This window comes from Microcaecilia unicolor, chromosome 13 (assembly GCF_901765095.1).
Source record: "Microcaecilia unicolor chromosome 13, aMicUni1.1, whole genome shotgun sequence".
In the NCBI taxonomy this organism is placed as follows: domain Eukaryota; kingdom Metazoa; phylum Chordata; class Amphibia; order Gymnophiona; family Siphonopidae; genus Microcaecilia; species Microcaecilia unicolor.
The window spans coordinates 39,525,500-39,551,625 of NC_044043.1; the positions used below are offsets into that span (position 1 = coordinate 39,525,500).

At 46.2% G+C, this 26,126-nt stretch overlaps 1 protein-coding gene across 3 annotated transcripts in view; it reads left to right on the forward strand.

Annotated features, from left to right (window-relative positions):
- LOC115456712 (P2X purinoceptor 1-like) overlaps positions 1 to 26,126 on the forward strand; it is a 218,197-nt gene that overhangs the window by 80,737 nt on the left and 111,334 nt on the right. For all 3 annotated transcript variants that reach the window (XM_030185967.1, XM_030185966.1, XM_030185968.1), the window contains exon 7: positions 6,900 to 6,980. In XM_030185967.1, the coding sequence (XP_030041827.1) occupies positions 6,900 to 6,980 (81 nt within the window). The remainder of the gene's footprint in view (positions 1 to 6,899; positions 6,981 to 26,126) is intronic.

Here is a 26,126-nt window from a genome sequence, read left to right on the forward strand (position 1 = left end):
AAACCCTGGCGTAAGCAGTAGAAGTAGAGCGCTTCCTCGCTCTTAGCATAGTGGCGATGACCTTGTCTGAGAAGCCCTTCTTCCTCAGACGCTGCCGCTCAATAGCCAGGCCGTAAGACCAAAGGGGGAGGGATCCTCCATCACCACGGGACCCTGATGTAACAGGCCCTGCTCCACTGACAGCCGCAGAGGATCGTCGACTGAGAGCCTGATCAAGTCCGCATACCAGGGACGTCTGGGCCAATCCGGACCCACCCGGATTACCCTGCCGGGATGCTTTGCCACCCGGTCTAGCACCCTGCCCAACATGGGCCAGGGCGGGAACACATAGAGGAGCTCTTGTGTCGGCCACTGTTGGAGAAGAGCATCTACTCCCAGGGATCGAGGGTCCCGTCCTCTGCTGAAAAAGCGCGGCACTTGGCAATTGGCCGATGACGCCATCAGAACTAGGCTCGGCTGGCCCCAGCGCTTCGTGATGTCCAAGAACGCCTGAGCAGATAGTTGCCAGTCTCCGGGCTCCAAGGTATGGCGACTGAGAAAGACCGCCTTGACATTCATGACTCCGGCAATGTGGGCCGCTGAAAGCTGCTCCAGGTTCGCTTCCGCCCACTGGCAAAGATTCATAGCCTTCCTGGCTAGAGGGGCGCTCTTGGTACCTCCCTGGCGGTTGACATAGACCACAGCCGTGGCATTGTCTGACAGGACCCGTACAGGCTTCAACACCAGTACCGGGATGAACTCCAAAAGCGCCAACCGAATGGCTCTGAGTTCCAGGAGGTTGATAGACCACTTTGCCTCTGCAGGAGACCAGAGCCCCTGCGCTGTCCTTCCCAAGTAGTGGACTCTCCAGCCCGACAAAGAGGCGTCCGTCGTGACGACAATCCACTCTGGGGTCACCAGAGGCATTCCCGCAGACAACTTGTCTGTCTGCATCCACCAGCTCAGCGCCTTGCGCACTGCTGGGTCCAAGGGAAGGCGCACAGCATAATCCTCCGACATCGGAGTCCAGCGCCGCAGCAAAGATTGTTGAAGTGGTCTCATATGAGCCCTGGCCCAGGGCACTACTTCCATCATGGCCGTCATAGAGCCCAACAGCTGCACATAGTCCCAATCCCGAGGAGGAGAGGCTACTAGGAACTGGTCCACTTGAGCCTGAAGTTTGACAATTCGATTGTCTGGCAGGAACACTCTGCCCACTTGGGTGTCGAATCGAACTCCCAGGTACTCCAGGGACTGAGTCGGGCGCAGCTGGCTCTTCTCCCAGTTGATGATCCATCCCAGGGAGCTCAAAAGAGCAACTACCCGGTTCACAGCTTGCCGCACTCTGCATAAGAGGGGGCTCGGATCAACCAGTCGTCCAGATAAGGATGGACTTGTACCCCTTCCTTTCGTAGGAAGGCCGCGATGACCACCATTACTTTGGAAAAGGTCCGCGGAGCAGTAGCCAACCCGAATGGGAGGGCTCTGAACTGGAAGTGTCGTCCCAGGACTGCAAAACGCAGAAAGCGTTGAAGAGGAGGCCAGATGGGAATATGCAGGTACGCTTCCTTGATGCCCAAGGATGCCAGGAACTCTCCTGCCTTCACTGCCGCTATAACAGAGCGGAGAGTCTCCATGCGAAAGTGCCGCACTTTCAAGGCCCGATTGACCCCTTGAGGTCGAGGATAGGCCGGACAGAACCTCCTTTCTTTGGCACCACAAAGTAAATGGAGTAACGTCCCTTGCCAAGCTGACTTTCTGGCACCGGAACGACCGCGCCCAGGCGGATCAGATTGTCCAAGGTCTGCTGCACTGCCACAGCTTGACCGGAGACTTGCAGGGAGAGAGTACGAACCCGCTTTTAAGGGTCGGCAGAACTCTAGCTTGTAGCCGTCTCTGATGACTTCCAGCACCCACGCGTCTGAAGTTATTGTGGTCCACTCGCCCAGAAACGAGGACAGCCGTCCTCCAATCTGCACTGGGGCGTGGACCAAGGCCCCGTCATCGGGTACGAGACCCTGGGGGAGGACCGGAGGGAGCACCTCCGGGACGGCGGTCTCTGCGAAAAGAATGCTGCTTGGGGGAGAAATTCCTCTTGAAGGAAGAAGGGGCAGAGGAGCCCGCTTGCCCGGGCGGTACCGACGGGCTTCCTGCAACCGTCCTCTGAAGGTACCGGGATGAGTACTAGCCCGAGCCCTGACCTCTGGTAATTTCTTGCCCTTAGACGTGCCGAGATCGGTCACGATTTTGTCCAGCTCGACCCCAAAGAGCAGCTTGCCTTTAAAAGGCAATCTAGCCAGGCGGGATTTAGAGGCGTGGTCAGCAGACCAATGTTTCAGCCAAAGCCACCGCCGCGCAGAGACTGTCTGAGCCATGCCTTTAGCTGAGGCTCTCAAGACATCATACAGCAAGTCTGCCAAATAGGCTAAGCCCGATTCCAGGGCCGGCCAATCAGCCCTCAAGGAATGATCCGAGGGGGAAGCCCGCTGCACCATAGTCAGGCACGCCCTGTCCACATAGGAACCGCAAACCGAGGCCTGCAAACTTAAAGCACTCGCCTCAAAGGACGACCTTAAGGCCGCCTCCAATCTTCTGTCTTGGGCGTCCTTTAGGGCCGTGCCACCTTCCACCGGCAAAGCCGTTTTCTTAGTCACCGCAGTGATTAAAGAATCCACGGTAGGCCACAGATAGGCCTCACGTTCACTTTCAGGCAAAGGATAGAGGCGGGACATAGCCCTAGCCACTTTGAGGCTCGCTTCCGGGACATCCCATTGAGCCGAAATTAAGGTGTGCATGGCATCATGCACGTGGAAGGTTCTAGGCGGGCGCTTCGTCCCCAGCATAATGGCAGAGCCAACAGGGGCTGAGGGAGAGACGTCCTCCGGAGAGGAAAACTTCAAAGTGTCCATGGCCTGTAACAACAGGTTGGGCAAATCCTCTGGGCTAAAAAGCCGCGCTGCAGAGGGGTCATCCGCTCCATCCGAGCGGGGATCTATCTCCTCCAAGGAATCCGCAAAGGACCGTTGGGAGACCTCAGACACGCTGCCCTCATCTACATCGGAGGAGACAAAGTCCTCCAAGGCCTGGGAATCAACCCGAGGGTGTTACCTCTGGGAACCTCAACCTCTTTACCAGACGAGGGAGCAGGGGCAGCGTTTTGCATGAGGAAAGCCTGATGCAGCAGCAAAACAAACTCGGGGGAGAAACCCCCCAGACTGTGCACTTCCGCAGCCTGGGCAACAGCCCTAGACGCACCCTCAACCGGCGCTCGCAAGAGCGGTGGAGAGACATGCTGCGCATCCAAAATGGCGTCCGGCGCGACACTCCGCGAAGGAGCCGCGCGGGAAGAACGGCGCTTAACTTAGCCGCTTTGTGCCGTCGCCCAAATTAAGGGCGTTCATGGCATTAATGTCTCCAACCTCAAGGGCGGCCCACGAAGAAGCCGTCCGAGCCGCGTGGCCGGCCAAGATGGCGGAGGCGAGGAGCGGGGGATGGGCGTTTATGGCGGGAAAAACCGCCACGCCGGAGGAAGGACCGGGACATTCATCGGTCACTAAACTGTCACCCATCAAGGGCGAATCAGGCTGTAAAACCCCCGCATCCCCTCTAGAAGCGCTCCAGCGATCCGGGGAGCGACCCTTTGCGCCCTCGCCCTCCGACGCCATATGCCACGAGGAGAAGAATTGGGGAACCCCCTGCCCGCTATAAAAAGGTAAAATTACCTGCTTGCCGCTCCGAGCTGTAACGAACTGGTGTCCCAGTGAGTAGCTGCAATGAACGTTTAAATAAACGTCGAAATAAACGCCTTTAAGGACGTTTAAAATTTTATTATTATTTTTTTTTTAACGGAGCCAGCGGGAGGGGGGAGAAAAGGAGGGACCTGGCACCACCAGGTTTGCACTTGCTCAAAAGAGCCCTCAACCCCAGGCCTCAACAAAACCTAAGGATTAGGCTTGGAGGCCTAGCCAGAGCTGCTGCTGTGTGTGACCACCACCTGCTGAGATAGAGAACATACTGAGGAGTTTCCGGCAGCACATGACCACATATAGGGAGGCAAAAGTTTGCTCTCTATCTCCACCTGCTGGTAGATGGACACAACCCACCAGTCTATGGATTGATCAGCTTGATGATATGGAATCAGAATTTATACCAAAATGTTTTGTTTTTTTAATATACAGTGCTCAGTATGTGTTGCTGTGCCATTTACCATTTGTCACGGAAACTGTTAGTAGCACGCTAACTTCAAACCATCACAGCACTGGACCTGCCTACCCATCCTTCTTCATTCAATGCTGTTACACCAGCTGTCTTTATCAAATTAAGCATTCAATGTTAAAAGGAAACAAATCGCTTGACTTATCTTAGGCCTGTCCGGAGTAGCTTATTTTAGGCAAGTCCTGTGCGGTTGTGTGCTCTGTTGCCATGACTCTCATCCGCAGGTGTCTGTGTTCATTAGTGCTTTAAAAAACGATTCTGTAGATGCTAGTATCGTTCCCAACATGGTGCACGTTTCACCTTAACGGCGTCTTCAGGGGAACATAAGTTCCAGTCTATAGAGTAAGAGAAAAATCAACACAATATAAGTGCTCTCATTCCATTATATTTCAATTGCTCAATATCGGTTGCTTATTTTTACCTTACAAACAGCTCTCTCTAGATTAGATTCAAATGTGGTCTCGCTGGGAGCTGAATCGCTGCAAGCTCCTCCCTACAATCAAAGTTGTAGCACATGCTCTCTAAACGTCAGAGTTTTATACATATCCTCCAGCTGAGAAGAATCGGGCTACTCCCATTTGTTAAAGCAGCCATTCTATTTCTTTATTGAACCCATTAGGTTGGACCGTGCCCCATTGGTATATGAATCTCTGTTCAATGTGTGCAAAGATAGCTGAAATGTCTCATCCCCAGTGCAAATTTACTTGGGACAAGATGACATATTTTAGCTCAGATATTGAATGCTTATGCTGTTCCCAGTGTTCCACCAAAGGTGCTTCTCTCTTCTTGACTCATAAATTACTTATATGTTCCCCAATGCGCTGCTTTACCTTGCGCTTAATTTGTCCAATATACCATTTAAAGCAAGGACATTGAATCGCACAATGAAACTTATACCAGAACTGGTCAAATGTTAACTCTTTATCCTTAACCACCAATTTTCTCTATTACTCATGAACTTTAACGCAAGTCCACTGTTATTTTTCATACCGAAATTGGCGATCGCCACTACGGTACTATGTAAGCCACATTGAGCCTGCAATTAGGTGGGAAAATGTGGGATACAAATGCAATAAATAAATAAATAAAGTATATGACTTGAGCCGTATTACAGTCTGTGTGTCCCCGCAAAAAATGTCTCTTGCCAGTTTTGGGAGATCAGAGGGTAGATTTAAATGGTCATTTCTGTCAATGGAAGAGGGTGAACAGTGGAGTGCTTCAGGGATCTGTACTAGGACCAGTGCTATTTAACATATTTATAGATGATCTGAAAATTAGAATGACAAGTGAGGTGATTATAGATGACACAAAATTATTCAAAGTTATTAAAACATGCAGACTGTGACAAACTGCAGGAAGACCTTAGGAAATTGGAAGACTGGGCATCCAAATGGCAGATGAAATTTAATGTGGACAAATTCAAAGTGATGCACATTGGGAAGAATAATCCAAATCATAGTTACTTGATGTTAGAATCCACCTTGGGAGTCAACACCCAAGAAAAAGTGTCATCGTAGACCAAACTGTTCTGCCCTGTGTGTGGCAGTGGGCAAAAAAGCAAACAGGATGCTAGGAATTATTAGGAATAGGATGAAAATTAAGACCAAGAATATTATAATGTCTCTGTATTACTCCATGGTGAGACCTCACCTTGAGTATTGCATGCAGTTCTGGTTGCTGTATCCTAAAAAAGATGTAACAGAATTAGAAAAGGTTCAAAGAAGGGCAACCAAAATGATAAAGGGGATGGAACTCCTCACATATGAAGAAAGGCTGCTTGTCCTAGGAGAAAACAGCTACTTACCTGTAGCAGGTGTACTCCTAAGGACAGCAGAATAAAATATTCTTGCATACCTGCCCTGTTCCCCTTGGAGTTGAATTCTGTATGCTGGAAACTAGACTGGCTAGGTCCTTTACGACAGCAGCAGGCAGGAAGGCACATGCATGCTCAGTGCAATGCTCTAAAAAGTTGTAGTTTACAATCTGCTACAGGTAAGTAACTTTGTTTTATTCTGCTATCTAAAGAGAACCTCCATTACAGTAAACAATTTTGCCTTTCCTGCCCATAATGGAGCTGAAACCAGCTTGTCCATCTGGAAATAGAACTCTATGGTTAGGCTGTCTAATTTCTCTGCCCATCATTCTTGCCTTTGTTTTATCTAAGAGTACTGTGCCCAATTTGGTATGCATTGTGGGTTGACAGAAAAGTTTTCAAAACATCGATACCAGTATTGTAAGAGACGTAAACATTTAGTGGGAGCTGCTAAAATGTATAAGTCCCATCTCTGTGAATTTTCTGTGGCACTATATATAATGCCACTGAAAATTTCCTTTGAAAACGCCAGCACTATATGAACAGTGAGTTCATTTTGCCCAGCTGTACAGATAGTGATGATATTCTGTTGCTATCCGTATAGCTAAGCAGTTTAATTTACAACAGTAAAAAAAGGCAATTCTAAGTTAAATCACATAGGTACTGTCTATGGATAGCAGCTGAATATCACCCCTATCCATATAGTTATTGGTGGTCAGCAGTATATACATATGTGGTTTTTCAATGCCATGGCTAGCATTTAAAAAAAACCTCGCTGGCCTCCCAAATCGAATATAGACTGATAGAACTTACAAAATAAAACCTAATTGTATTGTTTTCCTTTATACTACACTTAACTAATGGTGTGTTCTTAATGTTTGTTTTTTGACAGGCCTCCATTACTAAGAGCAGCTGTAAATTTCACTTTATTTATTAAGAACAGTATCGCCTTTCCTCGAAGTCATGTCTTCAGGTCAGAATATTCCTCCTTTGTCAAATATTTAACATGCTATGACTTATTTTTGTCAAGCTTGATATACTGTGTGACTGAACTAAAATAAAGTAGAGTCATTTTGGAGTAGCCCAGTAGCAGTGCTGTGCAGTGTATGCAGAAGGCTTTCAAGTTGGGTCTTCCATTGCCCTGACCAGCTAGAACTGGAAAGCTATGGAGTGAATTGTGCTCATTGATTAAAGAAGATATCTAGTGGCAATATTTAGGGACCCTGATTACAGGATTTTGAAAGGAGTTTCTTCCTGCTCTTTCAGGTTTCCAGTTCATTTAGAACCAGGCTGCTTTGTTGGGCTATGAAACTTTTATTCAAAATGGGTGGAGCTTTCCTATTTCTATATTCCCTCCCATCTCACTTAGAGCCAGATGCACTAAGCTTTAACGAGCCAAAAATGAGCCTTTAAGGAAGAATTTTCAAACCGTTGCATGCACTAAAGCCCATTTTCCGACGATGGTAGCAGCTAACGAAAACGGAATGCAGATGAGCAATTAGTGTAGAAACCCTATTGAAATGACATGCACTAACCTTTTCCGATTTGTTTAACGCAGGAAAACCGAACGAAACGCCGAGAAATCTAACGAGAGGTCTGTACCTCTCGTTAGGGCTGTCCGGCTAAAAACTAAAATGTAAAAAAAAATGCAGCAATACAAAAAAAAAAGGATCAGGAGGGGGCAAAGGCCAAAGTTGCCAGGTGGGCGGTTTTTCGCCAGCGGCGGCGGGAAAATTTCGCCAGCCGCGGGATGCGGTTTTTTGGGCGCTTTTCCTGTTGCCGCTGTGCGAGTTCGGCGGTTTTTTCCGGGGCTTCTATTGGTCCAATTCGGTCCAATAGAAGCTTTTCCGGGGCTTCTATTGGTCCAAATTGGACCAATAGAAGCCTTTCAGGGGAGGAGTTGACATCAGGGATGACATAGGGGGCGGGGCTAGTGACATGGGAGGTGGGGTTAGGACGCAGGGGCGGGGTTAGGTGATGCGGGGGCGGGGTTCGGTGACGCGGGAGACGGGGATTGGCTTCAGGCGGTTTTTGGGCGGGTTTACCGCTCGTTTGGGGCTGGGAAAATTTTTCCCAGCTGGCAACCCTGGCAAAGGCGCTCGTCAGGAGCGTCCTGTATGGACGGCCTTGCCCCCCCCCCCCCACCCTGCCCGAGGTCGCTGCTGCTCCCCACTTCCCCCTGCATTATAAATTAAAAAGCAAAACAAAAATCATTACTTTAGCAGCCCCGGCCAGCCCCCCTCCCTTCCTCTCTACTCTTTCGCCCCACAGCTCCGCCTCCCAACATCCTCCACCCTGTGCCCCACCCCCTTCTGGGGTCGTCGCCGCCATTCCCCCCCCTCCACCGGGCCCCCCTCCCTCTTACCAGCCCGTGCAGCGCCTGTATGAAGGCGCTGCACAGGCAAGAAGAACAGCTGATGCCATGTCTTTGGTCAGTCTTCCTTCGCGTCTCTCTCCTCTTGGGCCCGACCCCGTCTGACGTAAGTAACCAACGTAGGTTACTTACGTCAGACAAGGGCGGGCCCAAGAGGAAAGGACGTCCTCCTTTGCTCCTGGGCCCGCCCTTGTCTGACGTAAGTAACCTACGTTGCTTACTTACGTCAGATGGGGGTGGGCCCAAGAGGAGAGAGACGCGAAGGAAGACTGGGCACAGACAAAGCCATCAGATGTTCTTCTTGCCCGTGCAGTGCCTTCACACAGCGCTGCACGGGCTGGTAAGAGGGAGGGAGAATGGCGGCGACGACCCCAGGAGGGGGTGGAGGGGGCGGGGCACAGGGCGGAGGATGTCGGGAGGCGGAGCTATGGGGCGAAAGAGGAGAGAGGAAGGGAGGGGGGCCAGCCGGGGCTGCTGATTTTTGTTTTGCTTTTTAATTTATAATGCAGGGGGAAGCGGGGAGCAGCGGCGACCTCGGGCGGGGTGGGGGGGCAAGGCCGTCCATATAGGACGCTCTTGACGAGCGCCTTTGCCCCCTCCCGATCCTTTTTTGATTTTTGTTTTTATTTTGGGAGCCAAGTGTTTTTTTTGTTTTGACTGTTTGTGGCATGCGCAGGGCAGCCAGCATAACGCTTGGCTGCTCTGCGCATGCTTAAGGGGCCAATTACCGACGGGGATTACGAACTTATGATACATTGTACTTTTCAATACCGCACCGAACATTTCATAGTAACATAGTAGATGACGGCAGAAAAAGACCTGTGCGGTCCATCCAGTCTGCCCAACAAGTTGTTTTTTTTGTGCATTCTTCGTTGTTTCAAATTCGTTAAGCACTTTTACGATTTAGATTTTTTAACGTTTGGTTGATGCATCTCCCCCTTAATCCAGCTATTACAGTGAGATTCCTTGGCCTGAAGGCCACAGGTCACAGCTGGAAAATGTTTAAAGTGAAATGTTTTAATTACTGACACTTAACAGGTAGTTTGTTGTTCAGATAATACATTTGGATAGTTCTGGAACATTTCATCAATGGTTCATTTATAACTCACTAATGAGCAGGTAGTCATCTTCACTTCAGGAGGAGCATATTGATCACAAAATCTGTGATCAAAACTATGGAAACCCCTTGATTTTTTTTTCTCTGGTTAAACTTTTTGGCTGGCTTATAAGGAGCAGAAAACAATGAAGTGGGCTTGCATGGGAACAAAGGAAAAGGCGGAGTCTCAAAACCAGAGGAAGCAAAGTTTATTGGTGGACTGGACACTGCATATATTTTGGTTAATTACCTGCATCAGGGGTCTATACATAAAAAAATATAATTTAATAAAACATATACATTAACAAAAAATATATATATACAGTATATTAGGGCTGCACATTTAATGCGTTTGTAACATGCATTAATTGCATTACACTCCCGCTCCGTGCCCCGCTACCTGTCTCTCTCTCTGTCTCTCCCTTTTGTCCTTTCAGCATCCTCGTGGTATCTTTCTCTCCTGCTTCCTCTTCTGCTGCCCTGCCTTCTCCCCCCAAATGCCCACATGTACACACTCTGGCATCTCCCTCTTCTTCCCCTGATGGCCCTCCCAGCTTCCCTTTCCTGTCTGCAGCACTAGACACATATTGCTTCTCTCTAATGCCGGGAGCCCTTCCTCTTTAGCTCCCACTTCCTCTGATGGAACTTCCTGTTTCTTGTCAGTGGGACACTACAAAGGGAGGGCTCTCGGCTTGAGAGAAGCAGTTTGCATGTAGTGCTGTAGACAATAAAGGCAAGCAGGGAGGGCTGGGGAGAGTCAGATACTCGAGTGCAGGAGGAAAGAGAGGCAGACAGATGCTGGGACCCACAGAAAAAGAACTGAAGAGATCTGAATTGGGGGTGAGGAGATGCAAGATGCTAGAGTGCAGACAAAAGGGAACAGAGATGCAGCCAAGCAGAGATGCCAGGATCTGAATAGGGGATGGGATAAACAAACAAGGGAGATGGTGCCCTAGGAGGGGAGGGGGGGAGGGGAGAGTAAATTGTGCCCATGGAGGGGAGGGAAATGGAAGGGAAGAAAGAAGAGAGGAGATGGTGCTCAAGAAAGGGAGGGGAAGGGAAGAAAGGAGATGATGCCCATGGAGGGGAGCTTAAGGGAAGAGAAGAGATGGAACTAGACAGATTTCATGAGGAAGAAAGTTAAACTTGAACGATCGATATAGGGCAGGAAATGAAGAAGAAAGAAAATAAATAATGAATGGATAGGATGCCCTGAAAATAGAGCTCAGAGCACAGACAGAGGGAAGCAGAATCAGAAGCAGGGAACAAGTGATTATTTATTTATTTATTTATTTATTTATTAGGATTTATTTACCGCCTTTTTGAAGGAATTCACTGAAGGCAGTGTACAGTAAGACAGTAAGAATAGATCAAACATGAGCAATAGGCAATTACAGTAGTAAAAATATTCAAACAATAATACAAAGTATGGCAAGAAAAATAAAATCACCAGACAAAAGTAAGAAAAATTATTTTATTTTCAGTTTAGTAATTGAAATGTTATTTTTGAGAATTTAGATTTGCTGTCTATATTTTGCACCGTACAGGAGGAAATGTAAGGGGGACTCTTCATGCAATTATACGATTAAAAATTTTAATAGCAATTAATCATGTGATTAAAACCTTTAATCAATGTGCAGCCCTACTTGTAACCTTCTCTTTCTCTAATTGCCCTCATGTGTCTGTTTTTTTAAATATTTGTAGTGTATTGTTTTTATCCTATTATTTGTTTCCTCCCCCACATAATACTATTTATACTGGAATTTCGAAGGCACTCCTTCGTCGCCTTCAGTCAGTATAGAATACAGCCCTAAGGATTTTCTCTTGAGCTAAAAACTATGATCATAGCACTCCCCTTTTTATTCAGAAACATTAGCTCCTAGTATATTACCATATCCAACCTAAAATGCAAACCTTTATTCACAAAACCTTGGCTACAGAGATCCCCCACTATTTATCCACTATGATAATTCATTATTCTCTTCCCCCCTGACTATTCCATCTGTGTCTGCAGCCAGATTAGAAACCACAAGACAATCAACTTTTTACTGCAGGGCTCCTTGGGAATTCACTGCCATCAGTGCTCCACCTGGAGTTATCTTTTCCAAAGCTCAAGACTGCTCTTAAGGCACATTTGTTTAACTTGGCCTTTGGAGAAAATAGAGAACATAATGGGCAGGAAACTACTTCCTGTATTGGATGAATGATTTTACTTTGGATCTATTGTATTTTAAGATGCGAATGTTGCAGTTCAATACTTCTCTATCCTATTTAGGTTTGCAGTTCTTTTTAAATTGTTTTTAATTTGTAAACCTCTGTATTATCTTTCAGGAACAGCGGTATATCAAATAAATATAAACCATAAATTTTATACTGACCATGGGGCTTATTTTCAAAACAGAAAAACGTTCAAAAAGTGGCACATTTGGACATTTTGATTGTCAAAATGTCCAACTCACTATTTTTAAACCCATTTTTAAATGTTTTGCAATGCAGTTTATCAGCAGTACATCCAAGTCACAAGGGGGCATGTTGGGGCATTTCTTATACTTGGACGTTTTTCTGCCATATTGGAACAAAACAAAAATGTCCAGGACTACAATTTAGACATTTTGGTCTAGACCTGATTTTCTCACGACTACGTCACAAAAAGGTGCCTTAAATGACCAAATGACTACTGGAGGGTTTAAGGCATGAATCCTCCTTACTCCTGCAGTGGTCACTGACCACCTCTCAGCCTCCAAAGATGGAAAGAAACAGTACATACTATCACGCCCCTCACCTGTTTCCAGAAGCTCTCTAGGGTCCTGCAGCCTCCCGTGCCTGAAGAATCTGTTCTGCTTCCTGAAACTCTGCACTTCCTTTTTATAGTCCTGCTAATTGGCACTGACTGATAACATCATATCCTGAATAGATAACCGGACCAAATCCCCAGGATGGAGTTGAGGAGCAGGATATCTCTTCTTGTCCTCCTGCTTCTGGTACCTCTCCACTGCCCAGACCAAGTTCATGCATGCTCTTCCAGAGATTAGAGAGTGGCTTAAATGTAGCCTCAGCAGCTGATATCGTAGACGTCTGGGGTACAAGCAAAGGTACCCTTGGGTGTTGCTCAAACACAATTTGAAACAGTGACGCACCAGAGGACTCATTCACATGATTGTTATAGCTGAACTCCACCCATGGTAACAACTGAGACCAGTCATTTTAGATATGTAGGAAGGACTTCAAGATCTGGTTGACCCTCTCTATCTGGCTATTAGTCTGAGGATGATAGCCCAATGAAAAGTCTAACCTAATTTGTAAGGTCCTACAAAGGTCCCACCAGAATCTAGACATGAACTGGACTCCACAATCAGAAACTATAGTCGTTGGTAGGCTATGTAAATGAAAAATCTCCTTAAAGAAATGCTGAGCCAATGCTGGTGCTGAAGGTAGTCCGAGTAACAGAATAAAGTAGACCATTTTGGAGAATCAATCCATGACTACCCATGTGGTGGTGAATCCATTCGACTCAGGGAGGTCCTTAACGAAATCCATGTCTATGTGGACCGTTGGAGCCTCTGGTGTCGGAAGAGGTTGAAGAAGGCCCCACAGATGAAAATGAGATGACTTATGATGGGCACAGACAGGAAAAGGGATCACAAAATCACGCACCTCCTTCTTTAACTGCGGCCACCAATAGGCTCAGGAAATAAGCTCCAATGTCTCGTGAACTCCGGGGTAATCACCCAGTTTGGACTTATGGCCTCATTTTAATACTGTGTTCCATAATTTCTTGGGCACCACTGTCTTGCCTGTAGGTATCAGAATGCAAACAGCCGCTAGGATGTTGGCTGGGTCCAGAATGGTCTGAAGGTCAGGACTTTCATCGGTAGGCTCAAAGGAACGGAAAAGGGTATCAGCCCTTTCTGCTGGAGGAAGACTACCCGAAAGTCAAATCGAGAGGAAAAGAGCAACCATTGGGCCTGGCGGGGGTTGAACCTTCGGGTCTCCTGAAGATAAAGAAGGTTCTTGTGGTACGTGGTGACAGTGAAGGGATATTTGGCTCCCTTGATGAAATGGCACCATTCCTCCAAGGCCATCTTAATGGCTAATAACTCCTGATCTCTAATAGTGTAAGTCCCTTCTGCAGGCGTGAATTTTCTAGGAAAAAAAAGACGTAAGTTATTAATTTACCCTTGACATCGGATTGAGAGAGGATGGCCCTGGCTCCTATGGAGGAAACATCGACTTCTACAAAAAAGGCCTTCTTGGGATCCAGTTGATTAAGCACTGGGGCTGCAGTGAAAGACTGTTTCAAGAGGTCTAAAGCTAGTACTGCCTCTTCAGGCCAGTCCTAAGTATTAGCTTCCTTCTGAGTTAGGGCGGTGAGGGGTGTAGCCATGAATAAACTGTTGGTAGTAGTTTGTGAAGCCCAGAAAACATAAGACTTGCCGCTCCTGGGGGCAAAGCCAGTCATGAATGGCTGTTAGCTTTGTGGGATCCATCTTAAGGCCCTGGTCAGATATGATATAGCCTAAGAAAGGCAACTCATTCCACTCAAAAGAGCACTTTTCCAGTTTAGTGTACAGACAATTCTCATGGAGACATTGCAAGACCTGTTTTATATGTTCCTGATGTTGGGCTAACATCTTGGCATATATTAATATGACATCCAAATAAACCATAACACAGTTCTGTAGCAGATCCCAGAACATGCCATTCACAAAATTTTGGAAGACAGCTTGGGTGTTAGAGAGCCCCAACGGCATCACTAGGTATTCATAGTGACCATCTCTAGTGTTAAAGGCCGTATGCCACTTATCTCCTTTGCGGATGCGAATCAAGTTATAGGCTCCCATCAGGCCCAGCTTGGTGACGATGCAGGCTCCTTGTAGATGGTCGGATATCAATGGGAGTGGGTATTTGTTCTTAACCGTAATGGCATTCAGTCTTTGGTAATCGATACAAGGGTGTAGGGTACCATCTTGCTTCCTTTCAGAGAAGAAGCCAGCACCAATGTAAGTTCGATGCAAGATAGGCCGACATAGCCTGGATTTTGGGAACAGAAAGCGGGTAAACCCTTCCCCGTGGTGACATATTGCCCAGCACGTAGAAATATTATCAGAAATTAGGGAGGCTAACAAACTGGGCAACACAATAATAATGGGAGATTTCAATTACCCCGATATTGACTGGGTAAATGTAACAGCAGGACGTGCTAGGGAGGTAAAATTCCTTGACAAAATCAAGGATTGCTTTATGGAGCAGCTGGTACAAGAGCTGACAACAGAAGGAAAATTTCTAGACCTACTCCTTAGTGGATCGCATGATCTGGTGCGGGAGGAAATGGTGACGGGGCCGCTTGATAACAGTGATCATAATATGATCAGATTTGATATTAGCTTTGGAGTAAGTATACGCAGGAAATCTGATATGTTAGCGTTTAACTTTCAAAAGGGAGACTATGATAAAATGAGAAGAACGGTGAAAACAAAAACGTAGAGGAGTGTCTACGAGGGTCAAAAGTTTACATTAGGCATGGATGCTGTTCAAAAATATCATCCTGGAAGCCCAGGAGGGAGGAAGACCAAACGACAGCCAGCATGGTTAAAAAGTAAGGTGAAGGGAAGCTATTAGAGCAAAAGAAAATCCTTCAGAAAATAATAAGAAACAGCATCAGGAATGTCAAGTCAAATGTAAAACGCTGATAAGGAAGGCAAAGAGGGACTTTGAAAAAAAGATTGTGTTGGAGGCAAAAGCACATAGTAAAAAAATTTGTAAAGGTATGTTAAAAGCAAGAAGCCGGCAAAAGAATCAGATGGACCGCTAGATGACCGAGGGGTAAAAGGGGCAATCAGGGAAGACAAAGCCATAGCAGAGAGATTAAATGAATTCTTTGCTTCGGACTTCACCGAGGAAGATTTGGGAGAGATACCGGTGCCAGAAATGGTATTCGAAGCTGACGAGTCAGAGAAACTGAATGAAATGTCTATAAACCTAGAGGATGTAATGGGACAGTTTGACAAATTGAACAGTAGCAAATCTCCTGGACCAGATGGTATTCATCCCAGAGTACTGATAGAATTGAAAAATGAACTGGAGGAACTGTTGTTAGTAATATGTAATTTATCTTTAAAATCGACCGTGATATCGGAAGATTGGAGGGTAGCCTGTGTAACGCCTATATTTTAAAAAGGTTCCAGAGGGGATCCGGTAAATTATAGACCAGTGAGCCTGATGTCGGTGCCGGGCAAAATGATAGAGACTATTATAAAGAACAAAATTACAGAGCACATTCAAAAGCATGGATTAGTGAGATAAAGCCAACATGGATTTAGTGAAGGGAAATCTTGCCTCACCAATCTATTACATTTCTTTGAAGGGGTGAACAAACATGTGGATAAAGGCGAGCCGGTTGATATTGTGTATCTGGATTTTCAAAAGGCGTTTGACAAAGTACCTCATGAAAGGCTCCAGAAGAAATTGGAGAGTCATGGAATAGGAGGTAATGTCCTATTGTGGATTTAAAACTGGTGAAAGGATAGAAAACAGAGAATAAGGTTAAATGGTCAGTATTCTCAATGGAGAAGGGTAGATAGTGGGGTTCCTCAGGGGTCTGTGCTGGGACTGCTGCTTTTTAACATATTTATAATAATCCAGAGATGGGAGTAACTAGTGAGGTAATTAAATTTGCTGACGACACAAAGTTATTCAAAGTGATTAAATTGTGAGAGGATTGTGAAAAATTACAAGAGGGCCTTACGAGACTGGGAGACTGGGCATCTAAATGGCAGATGACGTTTAATGTGAGCAGTGCAAAGTGATGCATATGGGAAAGATAGCGATAGAGGCTAAAACACATAGTAAAAAAAATTTCAGGTATATTAAAAGCAGGAAACCGGCAAAAGAATCGGTTGGGCCACTGGATGACCGGGGAGTAAAAGGGGCACTCAGGGAAGATAAAGAAATAGCGGAAGGATTAAATGAGTTCTTTCCCTCGGTCTTCACCGAGGAAGATTTGGTTGGGATACCGGTGCCGGACAGGATATTCGAGGCTGACGAGTCGGAGAAACTTGATGAAATCTCTGTAAACCTGGAGGATGTAATGGGACAGTTCTGCAAGCTAAAGAGTAGCAAATCTCCAGGGCCGGATGGCATTCATCCCAGGGTACTGATGGAACTAAAAAATGAGCTTGCGGAACTACTGTTGTTGATATGTAATTTATCCTTAAAATTGAGCGTGGTACCGGAAGATTGGAGGGTCGCTAATTTTTTAAGAAAGGCTCCAGGGGAGATCCTGGGAATTAGATCAGTGAGTCTGATGTCGGTGCCGGGCAAAATGGTAGAGACTATCATTAAGAACAAAATAACAGAGCACATTATAAAGCATGTACTGATGAGACAAAGTCAGCATGGATTTAGTGAAGGGAAGTCTTGCCTCACCAATATACTGCATTTCTTTTAAGGGGTAAACAAACGTCGACAAAGGTGAGCCGGTGGATATTGTATATCTGGATTTTCAGAAAGTGTTTGACAAAGTCCCTCATGAAAGGCTCCAGAGGAAATTGGAGAGTCATGGGATCGGAGGTAGTGTATTGTTATGGATTAAAAACTGGTTGAAAAATAGGAAACAAAGAGTAGGGTTAAATGGTCACTATTTGCAATGGAGAAGGGTAGTTAGTGGAGTCTCTCAGGGATCTGTGCTGGCACCGTTGCTTTTTAACATTTTCATAAATGACCTGGAGGTGGGGGTAACTAGCGAGGTTATCAAATTTGCTGATGACACAAAGTTGTTCAAGGTCGTCAAATCGCGGGAAGATTGTGAAAAGTTGCAGGAAGATCTTGTGAGACTAGGAGACTGGGCATCTAAATGGCAGATGACATTTAATGTGAGCAAGTGCAAAGTGATGCATGTGGGAAAGAAGAACCCAAACTATAGCTATATCATGCAAGGTTCAGCGTTAAGAGTTACGGAACGAGAAAGGGACCTGGGAGTCATCATTGATGATATGTTGAAATCTTCTGCTCAGTGTGCTGCTGTGGCTAAGAAAGCAAATAGAATGTTAGGTATTATTAGGAAAGGGATGGAAAACAAAAATGAGGATATTATATTGCCACTGTATCGATCCATGGTGCGACCGCACCAAGAGTATTGTGTTCAATTCTGATCGCCACACCTCAAAAAAGATATAGTGGAATTAGAAAAGGTGCAGAGAAGGGCAACGAAGATGATTAAGGGGATGGGATGACTTTCCTATAAGGAAAGGCTAAAGCAGCTGGGGTTCTTCAGCTTGGAGAAAAGGTGGCTGAGGGGTGATATGATAGAGGCATATAAAATAATGAGTGGAGTGGAACACATAGATGTGGAGCGTCTGTTTATGCTTTCCAAAAATACTAGGGCATGGGGGCATGCGATGAAGCTGGAGTGCAGTAAGTTTTAAAACAAATAAGAGGACATTTTTCTTTACTCAACGTGTAATTCGACTCTGGAATTCATTGCTGGAGAATGTGGTTAAAGCGGTTAGCTTAGCAGAGTTTAAGAAAAGTTTGGACGGTTTCCTGAAGGAAAAGGCCATAGAATGTTATAAATGGATGTAGGGAAAAATCCACTATTCCTGGGACAAGCAGTACAAAATGCTTTGCTCCGTGGATTTTGTCGGGTGATTGTGACCTGGATGGGCCACTGTTGGAGACAGGGTGCTGGGCTAGATGGACCTTTGGTCTGTCCCAGTGTGGCAATGCTTATGTCTTATGAAAGAGGAACCCGAACTATAGCTACGCAATGCAAGGTGAATCACCGAACAAGAAAGGGATCTCTGCGTCATTGTTGATGATACGTTGAAATCCTCGGCTCAGTGGGCTGTGGCAGCTAAGAAAGCAAATAGAATATTAGGTATTATTAGGAAAGGAATGAAAAACAAAAGTGAGGATGTTATAATGCCTTTGTATCAGTCAAGGTGCGACTGCACCTCAAATATTGTGTTCAGTTGTGGTCGCTGCATCTCAAAAAAGATATAGTGGACTTAGAAAAGGTACCGAGAAGGGCGATGAAAATGATAAAGGGGATTGGATGACTTCCCCATGAGGAAAGGCTGAAGCGTCTAACTAGGGCTCTTCAGCTTGGAGAAGAGACGGCTGAGGGGAGATATGATAGATAATGAGTGGAGTGGAATGGGTAGATGTGAATCGTTTGTTTACTCTTTCCAAAAGTACTAGGTCTAGGGGGCATACGATGAAGCTACAAACTAGTAAATTTAATACGAATTGGAGAAAATGTTTCTTCACTCAACGTGTAATTAAACTCTGGAATTCATTGCCAGAGAATGTGGTAAAGGTGGTTAGCTTAGCGGGGTTTTAAAAGGGTCTGGACGCCTTTCTAAAGGAAAAGTCCATAGACTATTATTAAACTGACTTAGGGAAAATCCACTGCTTATTTATGGGATAAGCAGCTTATTGAGTTTTCTGGGATCTTGCCAGATATTTGTGACCTGGATTGGCCACTGTTGGAAACAGGATGCTGGGCCTGATAGACCTTTAGTCTGTCCCAGTGTGGCAATACTTACGTACTTATGAGATCAGTGGGACAGTCATTCTCCTGATGAGGGGGAAGAATTTCCACTTGCTTCTTGGAAAATATGTCAGCATAAATCACATAGGCCGGAGGCAGACCATCCGGGTTATCCATATACAAAAAGCCAGGATCATCCCTGGAGATACAGTATCAAGGCAGCAGCGCTGGCAAGGTCTACTCCGTGCAACAAGTTCCCCGTGGGCCCAGTCTATTACTAGGTTATGCTTTTGTAACCAGGGTAGGCTCAAAATGATAAGGTTTATGAATGTCAGAAGAACGTACAGGACAATAGCCTCCCTGTAGAGGAACACAGTTCATAAGCATAGGGGAACCGTCTTGGCCTTAATATGTCTGAATATTCCCATACACCAAGGAGACCGGAATAGCTCTTGGGAAATCCTGGGTAGGGATTTTGTAATGTCAGACAAGAGCCTCATCAATAAATTTTCCCTTGCTCTGGAGTCGATAAAGACCTCAGTGGTAGTTAGTTCATAGTCTAATACTAAAGAAGCGGGAACTGCATGCAGGGAATCTGGACAACACAAACTAGTGCTGTTTCCCCAGCCATGGCTATGCCTAACAGTTTACTGAGTTGTTAGGGCATTTAAGAACGTAGTGGCCTTTTTCACCACAATACGGACACAAATTCAACAACCAGTGTCTCTGCTTCTCCTGTTCAGAAAGGGACGATTGGTCCGCTTGCATAGGCTCCCCTGAATCTGAAGGTCTAGAGTCCTTGATAGGGGCACGCAGGGCACGCTGAAAGTTAGGCGCCAGATGAACTGCCTTGTGGGAGGATTGCAATTCTGGGGCCCACTCTTGGAACTGGATATCCACTTGGTTACAAAGGTTGATGAGGTCATTCAGTGACAAGGGAAGATCCCATCCAGCCAGTTCATCCTTTATTTGGGGCACAAACTCCTGTCAGAAGACGACCACCAGGCTGTCATTGTTCCAATTTAGCTCTGAAGCCAAAGTGCAAAATAATTTCCAAGGGTTTGTGACCCTTGTTTCAGCTAAAGAATTGCTCAAGGAAGCCATTCAGGTTACTGAGTATTGGGTTGCTTCATTCCCAAAGTGGGGATGCTCAAGCAAGGGCTTGGCCCGACAACAAAGATAATGATGTATCCCACTCGGACCCTATCAGAAGCTAAGTCCCTGGCCTAGAGTTAAAAAATTATCATACATTGGTTGATAAAACTTCTACAGGTTTTAGGACTCCCATTGTAGCAAGGGGGAGCCACAAGCCTGACGCTGCGGATGTGGCTACAGGAGCTGAACTGGAGAGGCAGAGGCCTGTGTTGTCATAGGCATCTGGAGATGGTCTTTGCGGGTAGTCAGGTCCCAGACGAAGCCAGAGAGTTGCTGGAGTTGGAGGGACAATTGCTGAAACAGCTACAAGGCCAGTGACTTGCCCGAACTCATGACCTTGGCAATCTTTCACAGTTCAGGATAGGTGAGCACTTGGACCGCAGTCAGGTTGATACCACCCATCCAACCCAAAGGCTAGGCAGGCTCTGGCTGATGGCAGGCGAGTCATGCTCTAGCAAAGAGTCAGATAGTGAATGGCTCAGAAAAGAGCCCTTTGGAGCATGCCTGACCTAGGAGTAGCTCTGAAAAGAGCCCTTTGGGGGCAGGCAGGGCAGGCCTGATAGGGTCCGGGCCTGTTGGTGGCTATGAAAAGAGCCCTTGGGGGACAGGGTCAGAACCTAGGAGTAGCGGATACCCACAGAGCTGGAGGTCCGAAGATCTGAGGGCCTGGAAAGAGGCAGGAAAGAGGTAGAAGACGTTAAAGAGGACAAGGCTGTGACACGGACTTGAGACAAGGCTGGAACAAAACTACAGATGGAGCAGGAACTGGACTGGAAGCAAGGCACAAACAAAGCTGGAGACAGAGAAGGAACAGGACTTGAAGCAAGGCAGGAACAAAGCTGGAGATGGAGCAGTAACGGGACTGGAAGCAGGGCAGGAACCAGGCTGGAGACATAACAGAAACAGGACTGGAATCCTCAGGAGAGCAGTTGCCAAGGCACTAGAGAGAACCAAGGACCTCCCCTACAGGAAGTGGGGCATTACTTGGCATCCTGGAACTCGCGGCTACTGCCCTTTTAAGGACAGTGTATCAGCGCATGAGCGCCTCAGGAGGTGCCAGAGTTGATCGTGCCAGCAACCCGCCTCAGTTGACAGATTGCTGAATGCCTCAAAAACACTGCAGGGGCCAAGGTATGCCCGGATACAGGAGGTAAGTTGGGACACAGAGCACGGCTATGGCCATGACAATGTGTGACAGTATTCTGTACATTTGCATTATCATCTTTATTAAGCATAAACATGACTCAAAAGAACTTACAAAGTATACAAGAACTCTTCAAAGTGTAAGATTACTGCATGCAATGGACTCTTACCTGCATGTAGAGCCCAACAACATTCGACAATACACAGAACTGTAGAACATCGCCATAAACCTTGGAATGGCTAACCGCCCCAACATGGGACCCTATTCAACCTCCATCAGACAAACAGAAGGGGGGTTGAAACAGTCTTGGAAGAAATGAGGTATGCTAGAACAAGTTTTCTTTTATATTCACCCCCTATTGCTAACACTAAACCCTTTACAATGAACTTTAGACAATTAACTTTAATGCAGAGTACCCTCCCTCCACCACAACTGCAACCCCTGGTCTATCGGTGAACACTGAAAAAGAGAGGGGGGATTCTATCTGTTTAACAAAAGACTACAATCTCTGTGTGGAAGTGTCCAGTCATCTTCATGTTCTGCACCTTTGCACTCCATTAGTGCCGTGTCAGAAAGAAATCTTTTCCATTGCAAAAACCCTGGAGTTCATTTTTCCCTACAAAAAAAAAAAAAAAAAGCTACAGTATTACCCTTCTTCCTATGACATGAGCTTTCTTCACAAACAACCTTTGGCCCTCTAAAAAGAGAGCTCAGTTTGCTCCTCCTTGAAAAAGTAGAGGGGTGAAATGAAAAAGTATCATAAAATAAGGAAGTACAGAAGGTGAAAATCTGTTCCCAAAAGCCCCCGCTTTGGGCATTTCCAAAATGTGTGACCCAAAGTTGTCTTCTAGACAAAGTTCAAGATTAATAGGTCTTTATTTATTTTTAAAAAACCCAGATACATTCTTCGCACACAGTATACAGGATGCACTTTACTAAGAATCCCAACTCAGGCCGTGTTTCGGTGCAAATGCCTTCATCAGTGGACCTGTCAAAATGACATAATACACGATACTGCAAGCTGGTATCATATTTAAAACGCAAAAGCAATGTGCTTATCTGAGTGGTGTCTTTAGAGGGTGTCACCTACTCAGTCCAAACTTTATTGCTGTACCTTCCAGGCACAATAGATGGAAGCAACTGTCTACATGTATAACAGAGGACTTTAAGTATCCTGTGCAGAGCTACCATCTGTCCTCAACCAGTAAACTGCTCCAACACTGTCTTCATGGTGATGTGCTTTGAGCTGTTTGTGGGTGACCCATGAAGGTCAGACAGATGACCGGATCCTCAGCAGCCCTGGGACACAGCTCCATCAATGCCAATACAGAGATCTCTACATTAGAGTCCTCTGCTGTACATGTAGACATTTGTTTCCACGCTTCCATCTACTGTGTCTGAAGGGTACTGCAATAAATTTTGGACTAATAAGTGACACCCTCTAAAGACACCACACAGATAGCACATTGCTTTTGCGTTTTAAGTACGATACCAACTTGCAGTATTGTGCATTATGACACTTTGACAGGTCCCCTGATGAAGGCATTTGTGCTAAAGAATGACCAGTATTGGGATTCTTAGTCAAGTGCATCCTGTATACTGCATGCAAAGATTGTAGCTGTTTTTTTGTAAATAAAGACCTTTTAATCTTGGACTTTGGCTAGGTGGCTTCCACTCCTGTGTTTTGAACTGCTGTCCGCTTGTGGAAGTTTTTTCCTTTTGCTTGTGTTTGCCAAAGTTACCTTCACCATACCATGCTTGGGACAGCTGCAATTAGTGTCCAAATGTGCCTTGAAGGATCTCCAAGGCAATACATGGGATCTAGGTAAGAATTTCTATTCTAACTCTCTTAGCAACATATCAATAGACAATTCTGGAATACCAACTAAGTTCCTCTATAGTAGATCGATCGCACTGTTAAATCCCAGATCCTTGCTCCACACTTCAGCCAGACTTTCTAAACATAGCCCTAGGAGGCGATCCAACAAATATTGATGGACCTTTGGTCTTCCCTCTGTATTATGTGTCTTCACAAAATATTTAGCTATTGTAGCTGCAGATCCCTGAAAATAAGGACATTATGTCTTCCCTTTTCACAATGACTGGCTAATTTCTACTCCATCACAGTGGATGAGACACTGTGTTTTGTCCTTGTTTAATTTGAAACGGAAGACCTGAGCCCAATGTTCTAAGGTGGAGAAGCAGGCATCAATGAGATGAACAATTTCTGACACGGTGGTGCAAAAGGGAATGTAGACTGTAATATCGTCGGCATAGATGAAAGGGTTAAGGTCCAGTTTTGCGAGAGCAGCAGCTAAAGGCATCAACATAATATTGAATAAGGCTGGTGAAAGTGGGGAGCCCTGCGGAACCCCACAGGAGGCCTTCCACGGATCAGAAGTAACCGAGTTCACTGAGACCTGGTTAGATGCTTCTCCCCCTGCATACTCCTTGTATATTCTTCTAAGTTTTCCTATTCTGTATTTTATTTAATGTTTGTAAGCCACATTGTGCCTGCATGAGTGGGAAAATGTGGGATATAAGTGAACAATAAATAAATAAATAAACAAGGAAAAATTCCCACTAATGTTCTACAGTTCATTTGGGCCCATTTAGACACTGCTGTGGCAGGAGCTTTCTTATCAGAAAACAGACTTCAGTCTCTTCAGCTTATTGAAAACAACATTTCTCACGTGCACGCCACTTCAGCTTTCACTTTTCTTCAACTTCTAGGTCACGTGATGGCAACTATTTATGTTGTCTCTCTAGCCAAAATGCATATGCATCATCTTCAGTGGCACCTAAAGCTGCATTGGAACCAACATCTTCAGCTCCTCTGCAAAAAGGTGCCACTGTCAAACACAGTTCATCTTTCACTGCAGTGGTGGCTTCAACTCACCCACTTCAGTGTGGATTGCCCCTTTCAGCTGTAGCTACAATGTCTAACCCTAACAACACATCTTTCTTCACTGTCTGGCAGGGCCGCCGAGAGACTGGGCCGGGCCCGGGACAAGGCCGCCCCTGGGCCCCCCCCCCCCCCCGAGGTCACGGCTGCTCGCCACCGGGCCGAGCCCCTGCACTATATGTAAATCCTTCAAGAGGTAGTGTGTCATGATTTAGGCTCTACACTTTTTCTGATGTTTTGATGCTACCTCAGTAAGGTCAAAACACAATCTCTCCACTGCAAAACACTATACACAAACTTGTGCAAAAACCCACTCATAACCTTACCAAACCATAACAGCACTAATTCCAAGGACAGGACGAGCTACAACCTTATGCATGGAAAGGCAGCACTATAATTACACCGGGCTCTAAAACACCAGTACACAACCTAATGAAAAACAAAACAAAAAGGGCTGCAAATACTACACACTAGCAGAATACTGTACCTTATCACACATGAAAAACACATGGCAACAGATATGACACAAAGAACTAGAAATAAAAAAAAATATGAAGGCAAAATACTGAACTAGAAAGTTACCTGAAGAAGTCAGACTCAGCATGCAGCAATACTAGAAAAATTGAAACTTACATGAAAAACATCACAGATACACATTTCCAAAAGCTGACATAAAAAATTCTGAATAAAATACTTTTTTCTACCTTTGTTGTCTGATCATAGTTTTTCTATTCGCTTTGGTCCCAGTGTCTTCTGTTTTATGCAGTGTCTTCTTTCCATTTGATATTTTTTTCTCTCACCATGTCCACCATCCTCCTGTGTCCTTATGCGTCCTGTCTACCATCTGTAGCCCTGTCCCTATCATTCCTCCAGTTTCAGCATCTGCCTTGAAAGTGTTCCGATCCAGCCCTTAAATTCAGCAATTTCCCCTCCATCCATGAGCATTTCTCCTCACTCCCCTCCATCCATGTGCATGTACTTCCTGTCTTTCCTCCCCTCCATCTATGTCCAGCATTTCTCCTCTCTCCCTTTCCCTCCATCTGTGTGCATCTCCTTCCTTTGTCTTTCCTTCCCTTCATCCTTGTCCAACATTTCTTCTCTCTTCCCTGCCCTCCACTCCACCCATGTCCAGCATTTCTCCTCTCTTCCCTCACCTCCATCCATGTGCATCTCCTTCCTGACTTCCCTCTCCTCCATCCACCCATATCCAGTAAATTTCCTCTCCCCTGCCCCTCCAATCATCCATCCATGTTCAGCAATTCTTCTCTCTCCCCTGCCCTCCCCTCCTGTCCAGCAATTCTCCTCTCCCCCTGCCCTCCTATTCAGCGATCTCTTCTCTCTCCCCCATGCCTCTACCCTCTTATCCAGCGATCTCTTCTCTCCCCCCTGCCCTCCCCTCTTGTCCAGCAATCTCTTCTCTCTCCCCCTGCCCTGCCTTCCCCTCTTGTCCAGCAATCTCTTCTCTCCCCTCCTGTCCAGCACTATGTTCTTTCTCCCCCCTGCCCTCCCCTCCCTCCGAGATCCAAGGTCCCCCTCCCTCTCTCTGAGATCCAAGCCCTCCCTCCCTCCGAGATCCAAGGCCCCCTCCCTCCCTCTGACATCCAAGCCCTCCCTCCCTCCGAGATCCAAGGCCCCCTTCCCTCCCTCTGACATCCAAGCCCTCCCTCCCTCCGAGATCCAAGGTCCCCCTCCCTCTCTCTGAGATCCAAGCCCCCCTCCCTCCCTCTGAGATCCAAGCCCTCCCTCCCTCTGAGATCCAAGCCCTCCCTTAGAGATCCAAGGCCCCCCTCCCGCCCTCCCTTCCTCCGAGAACAAAGCCCCCCCCCCCTCCCTCCGTCCGAATGTCAAAAGCGATCTTCTTATCTGACCTCGTGGTTACAGCGCGAGCAGCACACAGTGAAAAGCGTGCAGGCTCGCGCTTCAGCCTTCCTTTGTCTGTCTATCAGCTGAGGTCC